At 40.0% G+C, this 15869-nt stretch overlaps 1 protein-coding gene and 1 long non-coding RNA gene across 2 annotated transcripts; both read left to right on the top strand.

Annotated features, from left to right (window-relative positions):
- The first annotated feature begins 1091 nt into the window (after positions 1-1091).
- On the top strand, positions 1092-3906 carry LOC138977484 (uncharacterized). The gene is made up of 3 exons (XR_011459302.1): positions 1092-1141; positions 3357-3483; positions 3829-3906. It is a non-coding gene; the product is annotated as an uncharacterized lncRNA (long non-coding RNA).
- A 2184-nt stretch (positions 3907-6090) lies between these two features.
- On the top strand, positions 6091-14698 carry LOC138976579 (uncharacterized). The gene is made up of 5 exons (XM_070349426.1): positions 6091-6211; positions 6555-6610; positions 8863-8989; positions 9333-9379; positions 11585-14698. The coding sequence occupies exons 1-5, from the start codon at positions 6128-6130 to the stop codon at positions 13980-13982; spliced, it is 2712 nt and encodes a 903-aa protein (XP_070205527.1). The 5' UTR covers positions 6091-6127; the 3' UTR covers positions 13983-14698.
- The last annotated feature ends 1171 nt before the right edge of the window (positions 14699-15869 follow it).

The raw sequence follows: 15869 nt of genomic DNA, 5'->3' as shown, positions 1-15869 counted from the left end.
GTTCAATGTAGATGTTACGTCTACCAGAACCCAAGAACAGCTTGATCAGTTTTCATTTTTGACTCACATGCGAAGCAAAAGTGAGTCTATGTACTCACCCGAGTCGTCCGTCCGTCCGTCCGTCCGTCCGTCCGGACGTCCGTCCGGACGTCCGTCCGTCCGGCCGTCCGGAAAACTTTAACGTTGGATATTTCTTGGACACTATTCAGTCTATTAGTACCAAATTTGGCAAGATGGTGTATGATGACAAGGCCCCAAAAAACATACATAGCATCTTGACCTTGCTTCAAGGTCAAGGTCGCAGGGGCCATAAATGTTGTCTAAAAAACAGCTATTTTTCACATTTTTCACATTTTCTCTGAAGTTTTTGAGATTGAATACCTCACCTATATATGATATATAGGGCAAAGTAAGCCCCATCTTTTGATACCAGTTTGGTTTACCTTGCTTCAAGGTCAAGGTCACAGGGGCTCTTCAAAGTTGGATTGTATACATATTTTGAAGTGACCTTGACCCTGAACTATGGAAGATAACTGTTTCAAACTTAAAAATTATGTGGGGCACATGTTATGCTTTCATCATGAGACACATTTGGTCACATATGATCAAGGTCAAGGTCTCTTTGACCCTTATGAAATGTGACCAAAATAAGGTAGTGAACCACTAAAAGTGACCATATCTCATGGTAGAAAGAGCCAATAAGCACCATTGTACTTCCTATGTCTTGAATTAACAGCTTTGTGTTGCATGACCTTGGATGACCTTGACCTTGGGTCAAGGTCACATGTATTTTGGTAGGAAAAATGTGTAAAGCAGTTCTTAGTGTATGATGTCATTGCTAGGTTTAGGTCAAGCATGTGAGTCGTATGGGCTTTGCCCTTCTTGTTATCAAATCAGCTGGGCTTGCAGCATTCTGTCAAAAATACAAGTGTATTTTACAAGAATAATGAAAAACTTGTGAGCATAAGACCCCCAAAAAAGGGATGGGGGATAGAAAAGGAGATTAAAGATAAAAATACTAATCAGGTCATTTTTTCTGTCATTTTGTTTATTTCAATGTTTCATAAAAGAACACTGCAAATTTCATGTTTCAGCTGCAAGAGGACAGTGAAGACTCTACAGGCTCAGTCGCCACTGAACAGTGAGTTGTGTTTATTTTGCATGTACTTACATGTATACATGGATTTTACCACGAAGGCTTGGGGTAGGTGGGGGGGGGGGGGGGGTGTGGAGTTGGGGGGGGGGGGGGGCTATTGTTCTTTGAGTATCCATCCTGTATTTGAGATAGCCATTAACTGTTTCATACATTCATACATTTTCTTAAAGTGCATAGGGAAAAGGCACAAGTGTTGCATAACATACTTTTGAATTGTGTTCAAATGGACAAGACATTTTTACTCCTATTCATGTCTTGAGACATATGTCCCTAGCCCGTTGTGCTTTCAAGCTTGCGCCCATTTATTTACAAACCTGGTTTCATCTACACACATATTAAGGCAACATGAAACCACTTTTCTAACAAACATTTGGGCAGCTGAAACATATCTTTAATACACACATGTCTATGCGGCTTGAACCTACTCTTTATTTAGGCCTACATCTTCTTTGGTGCTTGTTAACCCACTTTTCATTCACACATTTTTGAGCAGCGTGAACCCACTTTACATTTCATAACATCTGTATTTTAAATAAATCCAGTTTTTGATTCTTGTCAACCTTCTTTCATGCCTGCACATATATCAGCTGCGTTAACCCACTTTACGTATGTTACACATTTTTATTGGAAACAAATCAGTTTCTTAAAGCTTGTCAACCCACTTTTCATACACACATTTCAGCGGCATGAACCCATTTTTATTAGACACGTTTCAAAAGTAGAACCCCGCTTGTAACACACACACTTTTCGTGCAGTGTAAACCCACTTTTGATAAACATCTGGTTGAGATCTGTGCTCAACACAATTTTTTAATGCTTGTCAACCAACTCTTCATTCACACAAATATTTGATCAGCATGAACCGACTTTACATTTAATACCCACTTGTTTAAGCTCTGTGCGCAAAACGAATTTTTCTTTGACACTTACGAATATGATCAGTGCTCTTTCATTGCATGCACTTGTGGAAGACAAATGTTGAATACCAATTGTGAAACAAGCAAACCCAGGAGGGGCATCATATGTATTTGGTATTTAGTACATTCATAGTCACCACAGGGTTGTTCCCCACGTGAAATTCGGGTTGCTTTCCTTTGGGAGAGCCAGCAGCTGCAGAGCAGCGCTACCGAGTTATTTTTTTTCCTGCATGCAAGATATCTGTGTATCTGAGTCCCTAGACTTTTGCTGGAAACACAGGATCTTTAACGTGCGCATTGGTCTTCTGCATGCACATGCACACGAGGGTGGTACGATTCCGTCCTTTTAGAGTCTGCAATGAAAGTTGACTCTGGGAAATACAGAAAAATCCCCTGCCGTACCTGGGCTCGAACCCGCAGTCGGCCAGATCGACTGGCTTACAAACCAGACACTCTAACAAACTACGCTACGTCCCTTCCTATAATTCAGTGGTTTTAATTCCAAACTGCAGTGAGGGAGAACAAGACTGTATCCACAGTGTTTCAGTTGCTGTCTGAATAGTTCTGTCACTATAACTATAAGGGAAAACAGTTGCTGGCATCATCATGTTTTTGTGACCAGTGTAAGCCTTGGCATATTTCCTGAAGGATCATCACAACAATAGGTTATTGCTTCCATTTCGATTGGTGTCTGGTGTTTTATCTTGTGTTCAAAGAGTAGTATGCATGTATGTATCCTACATACATGAAAACTATCACCAGGACATGAAAGTGGTTTTCACATGTACCGTTGTTTTGCCAAGATTTAGCGGCAAGAAATGTGGACATAATCTCTAATAATGCAGTGTCAATGGAATGTAAAGTGGGAATGAGAAAAGGAACACAAACAGCTAAAAAACATGCCATAGAAGAAAGAAAATGTTAGAAGAGACAATTTTAATGTTGCGCGGAATGCTTGTGAAGACAGTGAACTACTTTGTTCTTCTTTCCGACTGTATCTCCCTGTGGATGACTAGACATCAGTTTGAATTACTTGGCCGGCAAGAAGTTGCTCAGTCGAGTCAGTGTCTGTTTAAAATATCTTTGGTACGTTTGGCTCACGTTAGAGAAGCTCAGTGTGAAGAATAAACAGAAAACTACATGTATGGCAACCATTGGTGATAGCAGGTTAACACTTGTTTTTTTGTTCAAAAAGCAACTGGGGTGAACCTGGTATAACACAGGTAGCCATGTATTCTCTCTGTATATATTTTGTCATTCCCTGAGTTTTATTCATTGTCTAGTTCCAGGACAGAATGGAAGAAATCCTCGTCGACAGAGGACAGCATGAAAGGCGAGCATTCAAAGCAACAGGGTTCAACTTCAAGAAAGTTCAACTTCAACTGCAAGCCAGATACGTCCAGCTCACAGGTTTGTGATTCATAAGAATCAACAGTTGGTAGTGATATATATATATCCAGCACTAACTTTGACTCAAAACAGCAAAGTGTTCAATGTAGATGTTACGTCTACCAGAACCCAAGAACAGCTTGATCAGTTTTCATTTTTATCAAATCAGCTGGGCTTGCAGCATTCTGTCAAAAATACAAGTGTATTTTACAAGAATAATGAAAAACTTGTGAGCATAAGACCCCCAAAAAAGGGATGGGGGATAGAAAAGGAGATTAAAGATAAAAATACTAATCAGGTCATTTTTTCTGTCATTTTGTTTATTTCAATGTTTCATAAAAGAACACTGCAAATTTCATGTTTCAGCTGCAAGAGGACAGTGAAGACTCTACAGGCTCAGTCGCCACTGAACAGTGAGTTGTGTTTATTTTGCATGTACTTACATGTATACATGGATTTTACCACGAAGGCTTGGGGTAGGTGGGGGGGGGGGTGTGGAGTTGGGGGGGGGGGGGGCTATTGTTCTTTGAGTATCTATCCTGTATTTGAGATAGCCATTAACTGTTTCATACATTCATACATTTTCTTAAAGTGAATAGGGAAAAGGCACAAGTGTTGCATAACATACTTTTGAATTGTGTTCAAATGGACAAGACATTTTTACTCCTATTCATGTCTTGAGACATATGTCCCTAGCCCGTTGTGCTTTCAAGCTTGCGCCCATTTATTTACAAACCTGGTTTCATCTACACACATATTAAGGCAACATGAAACCACTTTTCTAACAAACATTTGGGCAGCTGAAACATATCTTTAATACACACATGTCTATGCGGCTTGAACCTACTCTTTATTTAGGCCTACATCTTCTTTGGTGCTTGTTAACCCACTTTTCATTCACACATTTTTGAGCAGCGTGAACCCACTTTACATTTCATAACATCTGTATTTTAAATAAATCCAGTTTTTGATTCTTGTCAACCTTCTTTCATGCCTGCACATATATCAGCTGCGTTAACCCACTTTACGTATGTTACACATTTTTATTGGAAACAAATCAGTTTCTTAAAGCTTGTCAACCCACTTTTCATACACACATTTCAGCGGCATGAACCCATTTTTATTAGACACGTTTCAAAAGTAGAACCCCGCTTGTAACACACACACTTTTCGTGCAGTGTAAACCCACTTTTAATAAACATCTGGTTGAGATCTGTGCTCAACACAATTTTTTAATGCTTGTCAACCAACTCTTCATTCACACAAATATTTGATCAGCATGAACCGACTTTACATTTAATACCCACTTGTTTAAGCTCTGTGCGCAAAACGAATTTTTCTTTGACACTTACGAATATGATCAGTGCTCTTTCATTGCATGCACTTGTGGAAGACAAATGTTGAATACCAATTGTGAAACAAGCAAACCCAGGAGGGGCATCATATGTATTTGGTATTTAGTACATTCATAGTCACCACAGGGTTGTTCCCCACGTGAAATTCGGGTTGCTTTCCTTTGGGAGAGCCAGCAGCTGCAGAGCAGCGCTACCGAGTTATTTTTTTTCCTGCATGCAAGATATCTGTGTATCTGAGTCCCTAGACTTTTGCTGGAAACACAGGATCTTTAACGTGCGCATTGGTCTTCTGCATGCACATGCACACGAGGGTGGTACGATTCCGTCCTTTTAGAGTCTGCACTGAAAGTTGACTCTGGGAAATACAGAAAAATCCCCTGCCGTACCTGGGCTCGAACCCGCAGTCGGCCAGATCGACTGGCTTACAAACCAGACACTCTAACAAACTACGCTACGTCCCTTCCTATAATTCAGTGGTTTTAATTCCAAACTGCAGTGAGGGAGAACAAGACTGTATCCACAGTGTTTCAGTTGCTGTCTGAATAGTTCTGTCACTATAACTATAAGGGAAAACAGTTGCTGGCATCATCATGTTTTTGTGACCAGTGTAAGCCTTGGCATATTTCCTGAAGGATCATCACAACAATAGGTTATTGCTTCCATTTCGATTGGTGTCTGGTGTTTTCTCTTGTTTTCAAAGAGTAGTATGCATGTATGTATCCTACATACATGAAAACTATCACCAGGACATGAAAGTGGTTTTCACATGTACCGTTGTTTTGCCAAGATTTAGCGGCAAGAAATGTGGACATAATCTCTAATAATGCAGTGTCAATGGAATGTAAAGTGGGAATGAGAAAAGGAACACAAACAGCTAAAAAACATGCCATAGAAGAAAGAAAATGTTAGAAGAGACAATTTTAATGTTGCGCGGAATGCTTGTGAAGACAGTGAACTACTTTGTTCTTCTTTCCGACTGTATCTCCCTGTGGATGACTAGACATCAGTTTGAATTACTTGGCCGGCAAGAAGTTGCTCAGTCGAGTCAGTGTCTGTTTAAAATATCTTTGGTACGTTTGGCTCACGTTAGAGAAGCTCAGTGTGTAGAATAAACAGAAAACTACATGTATGGCAACCATTGGTGATAGCAGGTTAACACTTGTTTTTTTGTTCAAAAAGCAACTGGGGTGAACCTGGTATAACACAGGTAGCCATGTATTCTCTCTGTATATATTTTGTCATTCCCTGAGTTTTATTCATTGTCTAGTTCCAGGACAGAATGGAAAAAATCCTCGTCGACAGAGGACAGCATGAAAGGCGAGCATTCAAAGCAACAGGGTTCAACTTCAAGAAAGTTCAACTTCAACTGCAAGCCAGATACGTCCAGCTCACAGGTTTGTGATTCATAAGAATCAACAGTTGGTAGTGATATATATATCCAGCACTAACTTTGACTCAAAACAGCAAAGTGTTCAATGTAGATGTTACGTCTACCAGAACCCAAGAACAGCTTGATCAGTTTTCATTTTTATCAAATCAGCTGGGCTTGCAGCATTCTGTCAAAAATACAAGTGTATTTTACAAGAATAATGAAAAACTTGTGAGCATAAGACCCCCAAAAAGGGGATGGGGAATAGAAAAGGAGATTAAAGATAAAAATACTAATCAGGTCATTTTTTCTGTCATTTTGTTTATTTCAATGTTTCATAAAAGAACACTGCAAATTTCATGTTTCAGCTGCAAGAGGACAGTGAACTAAGTGAAGACTGTACAGGCTCAGTCGCCACTGAACAGTGAGTTGTGTTTATTTTGTATGTACTTACATGCATACGTGGATTTTACCACGAAGGCTTGGGGTAGGGGGGGGGGGGGTGGGCTATTGTTCTTTGAGTATCCATCCTGTATTTGAGATAGCCATTAACTGTTTCGGGGGGGGGGGGGGGGGGGCTATTGTTCTTTGAGTATCCATCCTGTATTTGAGATAGCCACTAACTGTTTCATAAATTTTCTTAAAGTGCATAGGGAAAAGGCACAAGTGTTGCATAACATACTTTTGAATTGTGTTCAAATGGACAAGACATTTTTACTCCTATTCATGTCTTGAGACATATGTCCCTAGCCTGTTGTGCTTTCAAGCTTGCGCCCATTTATTTGCAAACCTGGTTTCATCTACACACATATTAAGGCAACATGAAACCACTTTTCTAACAAACATTTGGACAGCTGAAACATATCTGTAATACACACATGTCTATGCGGCTTGAACCTACTCTTTATTTAGGCCTACATCTTCTTTGGTGCTTGTTAACCCACTTTTCATTCACACATTTTTGAGCAGCGTGAACCCACTTTACATTTCATAACATCTGTATTTTAAATAAATCCAGTTTTTGATTCTTGTCAACCTTCTTTCATGCCTACACATATATCAGCTGCGTTAACCGACTTTACGTATGTTACACATTTTTATTGGAAACAAATCAGTTTCTTAAAGCTTGTCAACCCACTTTTCATACACACATTTCAGCGGCATGAACCCATTTTTATTACACACGTTTCAAAAGTAGAACCCCGCTTGTAACACACACACTTTTCGTGCAGTGTAAACCCACTTTTGATAAACATCTGGTTGAGATCTGTGCTCAACACAATTTTTTAATGCTTGTCAACCAACTCTTCATTCACACAAATATTTGATCAGCATGAACCGACTTTACATTTAATACCCACTTGTTTAAGCTCTGTGCGCAAAACAAATCTTTGTTTGACACTTACGAATATGATCAGTGCTCTTTCATTGCATGCACTAGTGGAAGACAAATGTTGAATACCAATTGTGAAACAAGCAAACCCAGGAGGGGCATCATATGTATTTGGTATTTATTACATTCATAGTCACCACAGGGTTGTTCCCCACGTGAAATTCGGGTTGCTTTCCTTTGGGAGAGCCAGCAGCTGCAGAGCAGCGCTACCGAGTTATTTTTTTTCCTGCATGCAAGATATCTGTGTATCTGAGTCCCTAGACTTTTGCTGGAAACACAGGATCTTTAACGTGCGCATTGGTCTTCTGCATGCACATGCACACGAGGGTGGTACGATTCCGTCCTTTTAGAGTCTGCACTGAAAGTTGACTCTGGGAAATACAGAAAAATCCCCTGCCGTACCTGGGCTCGAACCCGCAGTCGGCCAGATCGACTGGCTTACAAACCAGACACTCTAACAAACTACGCTACGTCCCTTCCTATAATTCAGTGGTTTTAATTCCAAACTGCAGTGAGGGAGAACAAGACTGTATCCACAGTGTTTCAGTTGCTGTCTGAATAGTTCTGTCACTATAACTATAAGGGAAAACAGTTGCTGGCATCATCATGTTTTTGTGACCAGTGTAAGCCTTGGCATATTTCCTGAAGGATCATCACAACAATAGGTTATTGCTTCCATTTCGATTGGTGTCTGGTGTTTTCTCTTGTTTTCAAAGAGTAGTATGCATGTATGTATCCTACATACATGAAAACTATCACCAGGACATGAAAGTGGTTTTCACATGTACCGTTGTTTTGCCAAGATTTAGCAGCAAGAAATGTGGACATAATCTCTAATAATGCAGTGTCAATGGAATGTAAAGTGGGAATGAGAAAAGGAACACAAACAGCTAAAAAACATGCCATAGAAGAAAGAAAATGTTAGAAGAGACAATTTTAATGTTGCGCGGAATGCTTGTGAAGACAGTGAACTACTTTGTTCTTCTTTCCGACTGTATCTCCCTGTGGATGACTAGACATCAGTTTGAATTACTTGGCCGGCAAGAAGTTGCTCAGTCGAGTCAGTGTCTGTTTAAAATATCTTTGGTACGTTTGGCTCACGTTAGAGAAGCTCAGTGTGTAGAATAAACAGAAAACTACATGTATGGCAACCATTGGTGATAGCAGGTTAACACTTGTTTTTTTGTTCAAAAAGCAACTGGGGTGAACCTGGTATAACACAGGTAGCCATGTATTCTCTCTGTATATATTTTGTCATTCCCTGAGTTTTATTCATTGTCTAGTTCCAGGACAGAATGGAAGAAATCCTCGTCGACAGAGGACAGCATGAAAGGCGAGCATTCAAAGCAACAGGGTTCAACTTCAAGAAAGTTCAACTTCAACTGCAAGCCAGATACGTCCAGCTCACAGGTTTGTGATTCATAAGAATCAACAGTTGGTAGTGATATATATATCCAGCACTAACTTTGACTCAAAACAGCAAAGTGTTCAATGTAGATGTTACGTCTACCAGAACCCAAGAACAGCTTGATCAGTTTTCATTTTTATCAAATCAGCTGGGCTTGCAGCATTCTGTCAAAAATACAAGTGTATTTTACAAGAATAATGAAAAACTTGTGAGCATAAGACCCCCAAAAAGGGGATGGGGGATAGAAAAGGAGATTAAAGATAAAAATACTAATCAGGTCATTTTTTCTGTCATTTTGTTTATTTCAATGTTTCATAAAAGAACACTGCAAATTTCATGTTTCAGCTGCAAGAGGACAGTGAAGACTCTACAGGCTCAGTCGCCACTGAATAGTGAGTTGTGTTTATTTTGCATGTACTTACATGTATACATGGATTTTACCACGAAGGCTTGGGGTAGGTGGGGGGGGGGGGTGTGGAGTTGGGGGGGGGGGGGGCTATTGTTCTTTGAGTATCCATCCTGTATTTGAGATAGCCATTAACTGTTTCATACATTCATACATTTTCTTAAAGTGCATAGGGAAAAGGCACAAGTGTTGCATAACATACTTTTGAATTGTGTTCAAATGGACAAGACATTTTTACTCCTATTCATGTCTTGAGACATATGTCCCTAGCCCGTTGTGCTTTCAAGCTTGCGCCCATTTATTTACAAACCTGGTTTCATCTACACACATATTAAGGCAACATGAAACCACTTTTCTAACAAACATTTGGGCAGCTGAAACATATCTTTAATACACACATGTCTATGCGGCTTGAACCTACTCTTTATCTTTAGGCCTACATCTTCTTTGGTGCTTGTTAACCCACTTTTCATTCACACATTTTTGAGCAGCGTGAACCCACTTTACATTTCATAACATCTGTATTTTAAATAAATCCAGTTTTTGATTCTTGTCAACCTTCTTTCATGCCTGCACATATATCAGCTGCGTTAACCCACTTTACGTATGTTACACATTTTTATTGGAAACAAATCAGTTTCTTAAAGCTTGTCAACCCACTTTTCATACACACATTTCAGCGGCATGAACCCATTTTTATTAGACACGTTTCAAAAGTAGAACCCCGCTTGTAACACACACACTTTTCGTGCAGTGTAAACCCACTTTTGATAAACATCTGGTTGAGATCTGTGCTCAACACAATTTTTTAATGCTTGTCAACCAACTCTTCATTCACACAAATATTTGATCAGCATGAACCGACTTTACATTTAATACCCACTTGTTTAAGCTCTGTGCGCAAAACGAATTTTTCTTTGACACTTACGAATATGATCAGTGCTCTTTCATTGCATGCACTTGTGGAAGACAAATGTTGAATACCAATTGTGAAACAAGCAAACCCAGGAGGGGCATCATATGTATTTGGTATTTAGTACATTCATAGTCACCACAGGGTTGTTCCCCACGTGAAATTCGGGTTGCTTTCCTTTGGGAGAGCCAGCAGCTGCAGAGCAGCGCTACCGAGTTATTTTTTTTCCTGCATGCAAGATATCTGTGTATCTGAGTCCCTAGACTTTTGCTGGAAACACAGGATCTTTAACGTGCGCATTGGTCTTCTGCATGCACATGCACACGAGGGTGGTACGATTCCGTCCTTTTAGAGTCTGCACTGAAAGTTGACTCTGGGAAATACAGAAAAATCCCCTGCCGTACCTGGGCCCGAACCCGCAGTCGGCCAGATCGACTGGCTTACAAACCAGACACTCTAACAAACTACGCTACGTCCCTTCCTATAATTCAGTGGTTTTAATTCCAAACTGCAGTGAGGGAGAACAAGACTGTATCCACAGTGTTTCAGTTGCTGTCTGAATAGTTCTGTCACTATAACTATAAGGGAAGACAGTTGCTGGCATCATCATGTTTTTGTGACCAGTGTAAGCCTTGGCATATTTCCTGAAGGATCATCACAACAATAGGTTATTGCTTCCATTTCGATTGGTGTCTGGTGTTTTCTCTTGTTTTCAAAGAGTAGTATGCATATATGTATCCTACATACATGAAAACTATCACCAGGACATGAAAGTGGTTTTCACATGTACCGTTGTTTTGCCAAGATTTAGCGGCAAGAAATGTGGACATAATCTCTAATAATGCAGTGTCAATGGAATGTAAAGTGGGAATGAGAAAAGGAACACAAACAGCTAAAAAACATGCCATAGAAGAAAGAAAATGTTAGAAGAGACAATTTTAATGTTGCGCGGAATGCTTGTGAAGACAGTGAACTACTTTGTTCCTCTTTCCGACTGTATCTCCCTGTGGATGACTAGACATCAGTTTGAATTACTTGGCCGGCAAGAAGTTGCTCAGTGTCTGTTTAAAATACCTTTGGTACGTTTGGCTCACGTTAGAGAAGCTCAGTGTGTAGAATAAACAGAAAACTACATGTATGGCAACCATTGGTGATAGCAGGTTAACACTTGTTTTTTTGTTCAAAAAGCAACTGGGGTGAACCTGGTATAACACAGGTAGCCATGTATTCTCTCTCTGTATATATTTTGTCATTCCCTGAGTTTTATTCATTGTCTAGTTCCAGGACAGAATGGAGCAGTGAAGGAGAAGTACAGAGTTCTGGATCTGAATACAAGCCAGGATCATCAACCTCACGGGTTTCCGATTCGGACGAATCCACAGATCATAGTGAGATATATCCTGCACTGAGTCTGAATATGGGTGTTAAATCTACCAGCACCCTAGAACAGCGTGATCAAAGGAATTTTGTTTCATCCACCAGTTCCCAGGATGTTGTTACATCCACCAGCACTCCAGAAAAGCAGGGGGGTGTCAAAGTGTGTTCAATGCAGAAACATAAATGGGACAAAAAGCATTGTTGCTTGTTTTGCAAAAAGTTTGTGTTAAAGATGTCAACTCATCTTCAGCGTGTTCATTACAAGGAGGCAAAAGTTGCTAGAATTATGCAGATGCCAAAAGGATCCAGAGAACGCAGACAAGAATTCATCAAACTGCAGGATTCAGGTGACTACAAGAACAATTACAAAGTCTTGCAACAACAAAAGGGCCTCCTGATACCAAAGTATCGAAAAACTGACAGACAACCGGCGGACTTCATGGTTTGCCTTCACTGCAATGGTCTGTACCTGAGACGACTGGTGGCAAAGCACACAAGAACGTGTGCACAGAATACTGAGGGTGCCGTTCACAAGAAGGGGCATGCTGTACAGATTGGGAAGTTGCTGCTACCTATCAGCAAGTCAACATCTTCATCGTTTTATGAGAATGTGCTGATGAAAATGAGACATGATGACATTCTACAGCTGATTGAAGGGGACAAGCTCATTTTGCAATTTGGAGAGAGAATTTTTGGTCGTCGAGATGTGGAGGAGAATACCAGAGGTGAAATTCGTTCCCGATTGCGAGAACTGGGAAGATTGCTCAATCAGGTCAGAACTCGATCGGACCTGAAGGTGGTGACACTTGAAGCAGCCATTGATCCTATCAACTTTGATCTCCTGATATCGTGTGTGAAGGAACTTGCTGACTTTGAGGAATCCAGTCATACTTTCTCAAAGGGAAACCTTGCCTTGAGGATAGGATATTCATTGAAGAAATGTGTCAAGATTTTGAAGAGTGAAGCCATCAAAACGCATGACTCTACTCTTCGGGACAAGATGGAGCGTTTTGAAAGTTTATATGATGGCGAGTGGTATGACTCTGTCTCGGCATGTGCGTCACAATCCATCACGCGAGCAAAAATGAACAAACCCAAGCTCCTACCCTCTCTTGCAGATGTGGAAAAGGTTCACAAACTTCTGGAAAAAGATTGTCAGTCAGACTCGTATCCAACACTGGCCAAGGCAGTTCTCTGTTCAGTGTCAATCTTCAACCGTAAACGAGGTGGAGAACTGCAAAGGATGAAGGTTGAGGACTATGAGAAGAACAAGAAAACAGCGATGAATCCACCTGACAAGGAAATTCTTGCAAATCTTAGCAAAACTGAACAGAAGCTTGTCAGCAAGCTGTCGCGGGCTGAAATTCGTGGGAAATTCAACCGTCCGGTCCCCATACTGCTGACTCCTGAAATGGTGCGAAATATTGAGCGACTCCTCTCCTTGCGCTGTGCTCAAGGCATTGACAGTTCATACTTATTTGTGACTCCCACAGGGCAGCAGCCCTACAAGGGTCCAGCTGTTCTGAAACAGTACGCAACAGCAGCAGGTGTTTCTGAGCCATCACTCTTTACGTGCACGTCTTTGAGGAAGCAGCTCGCAACACTGAGTCAGGCAATGGAAGTCAGCAAGATGGACCAGGACCAGCTTGCTGCTTTCCTCGGACATGACATTCGGGTACACCGTAACATTTATCGCCAGCCCATAGAGGTAATTCAGAAAGCAAAGGTGGCAAAAATACTCCTGCAAGTAAACCGAGGAGTGACTGTCACTGATGATGTCAGTGATAACCTTGAGGGCGAAGAGATCGAGCCAGAGCTTCAAACACAGGAATCCTCTGACGAAGAGGAAGATGAAGGTGGAGATAAGAACAGCCAAGAGTCAAAAGCACATACTGTATCCTTACAAAGCGGAGAGAAGAACAAGTGCCCCTCACAGACTGTCACACAGCCCAGAAAAAAGCAAGCAAAGAGAGAAGAGGAAGATGAAGGTGGAGATAAGAACAGCCAAGAGTCAAAAGCACATACTGTATCCTTACAAAGTGGAAAGAAGAACAAGTGCCCCTCACAGACTGTCACACAGCCCAGAAAAAAGCAAGCAAAGAGACCATGGACAAAGGATCAAAAAGAGGCTATTCACAGGCACTTGTCGCATTGCCTAGTGTTGAACAGGGTACCCCAAAAGCATGAAGCAGAACAGGCCTTAGCTTCAGAAAAGACACTTCGAGGAAGAACATGGAAAGATGTGAAGTATTTTGTATACAACCTGCTGAAAAAGGAAAACAAAAAACGTGGCAGTTAACTTCTTCAAGTACATGGTGTTCCTCTTAAGATTCTGGTCAGTCCATTTCAAGATGTACACCTTCACACAGCTGCTTGAATTTCTCTACCTACTGAGATAAATTCTTACAGTCTTGCATGTCAGATTTCTGTGAATTCAGAGGCTTAATTAAGTTGTAATTTACTCACAGTTATCAGCAAGTAACTCAGAAACATGCCTGCTGCTGATGTCAAGTTTTCTTCAACACTGTCACATTTGTGGTTGATCCAGTGTGTAAGATTCAGAACGTTTTTAGCACGTGAGTGATTCTTGCCTGTGTACATTTTCTTTTTATTGACTGGAGTTCTCATTTTAAGATGAAAAATATGATCCTGCAGTGTCTAAATAATCGCCCCCCCCCCCACCCCCTTTCATGCTGTGTTTGACTGTAAGACTGCCTTTATTGACTGTCGTTCTTTATCATCTTTCAGTGTTTCACCATTGTCATGTCATGCATAGCGTTTTTGTTCAAGGGAAAGAGCATGGTATTTTTTATTCAAGAAATTCATTTTTTTATGGTGTGTGTCACTCCCAGATGCTCTAAAATGTATGCTTCAGTCAGATCATGGGTCTGTAGTCGTCAAATAAGTGATTGTAAAGATGAGAGACATGTTTTGAGGATCTTGAAAAGAAAAATGCTCTTTTGACTTTCTAACAATGTCAGAATGTCTGTATTGTGAGGCTTAATGTTATGAAGATGAGAGACATGTTATGAGGATCTTGAAAAGAAAAATTCTCTTTTGACTTTCTAACAATGTCAGAATGTCTTTATTGTGAGGTTTAATGTTATGAAGATGAGAGACGTGTTATGAGGATCTTGAAAAGAAAAATGCTCTTTTGACTTTTTAACAATGTCAGAATGTCTTTATTGTGAGGTTTAATGTTATGAAGATGAGAGAGGTGTTATGAGGATCTTGAAAAGAAAAATGCTCTTTTGACTTTCTAACAATGTCAGAATGTCTTTCTTGTGAGGTTTAATGTTATGAAGATGAGAGAGGTGTAATGAGGATCTTGAAAAGAAAAATGCTCTTTTGACTTTCTAACAATGTCAGAATGTCTGTATTGTGAGGTTTAATGTTATGAAGATGAGAGACGTGTTATGAGGATCTTGAAAAGAAAAATTCTCTTGACTTTCTAACAATGTCAGAATGTCTGTATTGTGAGGCTTAATGTTATGAAGATGAGAGACGTGTTATGAGGATCTTGAAAAGAAAAATTCTCTTTTGACTTTCTAACAATGTCAGAATGTCTTTATTGTGAGGCTTAATGTTATGAAGATGAGAGACGTGTTATGAGGATCTTGAAAAGAAAAATGCTCTTTTGACTTTTTAACAATGTCAGAATGTCTTTATTGTGAGGTTTAATGTTATGAAGATGAGAGAGGTGTTATGAGGATCTTGAAAAGAAAAATGCTCTTTTGACTTTCTAACAACGTCAGAATGTCTTTCTTGTGAGGTTTAATGTTATGAAGATGAGAGAGGTGTAATGAGGATCTTGAAAAGAAAAATGCTCTTTTGACTTTTTAACAATGTCAGAATGTCTTTATTGTGAGGTTTAATGTTATGAAGATGAGAGACGTGTTATGAGGATCTTGAAAAGAAAAATGCTCTTTTGACTTTCTAACAATGTCAGAATGTCTGTATTGTGAGGCTTAATGTTATGAAGATGAGAGACATGTTGTGAGGATCTTGAAAAGAAAAATTCTCTTTTGACTTTCTAACAATGTCAGAATGTCTTTATTGTGAGGTTTTAATGTTATGAAGATGAGAGACGTGTTATGAGGATCTTGAAAAGAAAAATGCTCTTTTGACTTTCTAACAATGTCAGAATGTCTTTATTGTGAGGCTTAATGTTATCTAAGTTTTAACT

The sequence above is a fragment of the Littorina saxatilis genome, linkage group LG9 (genome assembly GCF_037325665.1).
Source record: "Littorina saxatilis isolate snail1 linkage group LG9, US_GU_Lsax_2.0, whole genome shotgun sequence".
Classification (NCBI taxonomy): domain Eukaryota; kingdom Metazoa; phylum Mollusca; class Gastropoda; order Littorinimorpha; family Littorinidae; genus Littorina; species Littorina saxatilis.
This window is presented reverse-complemented; position numbering and strand designations above follow the sequence as displayed.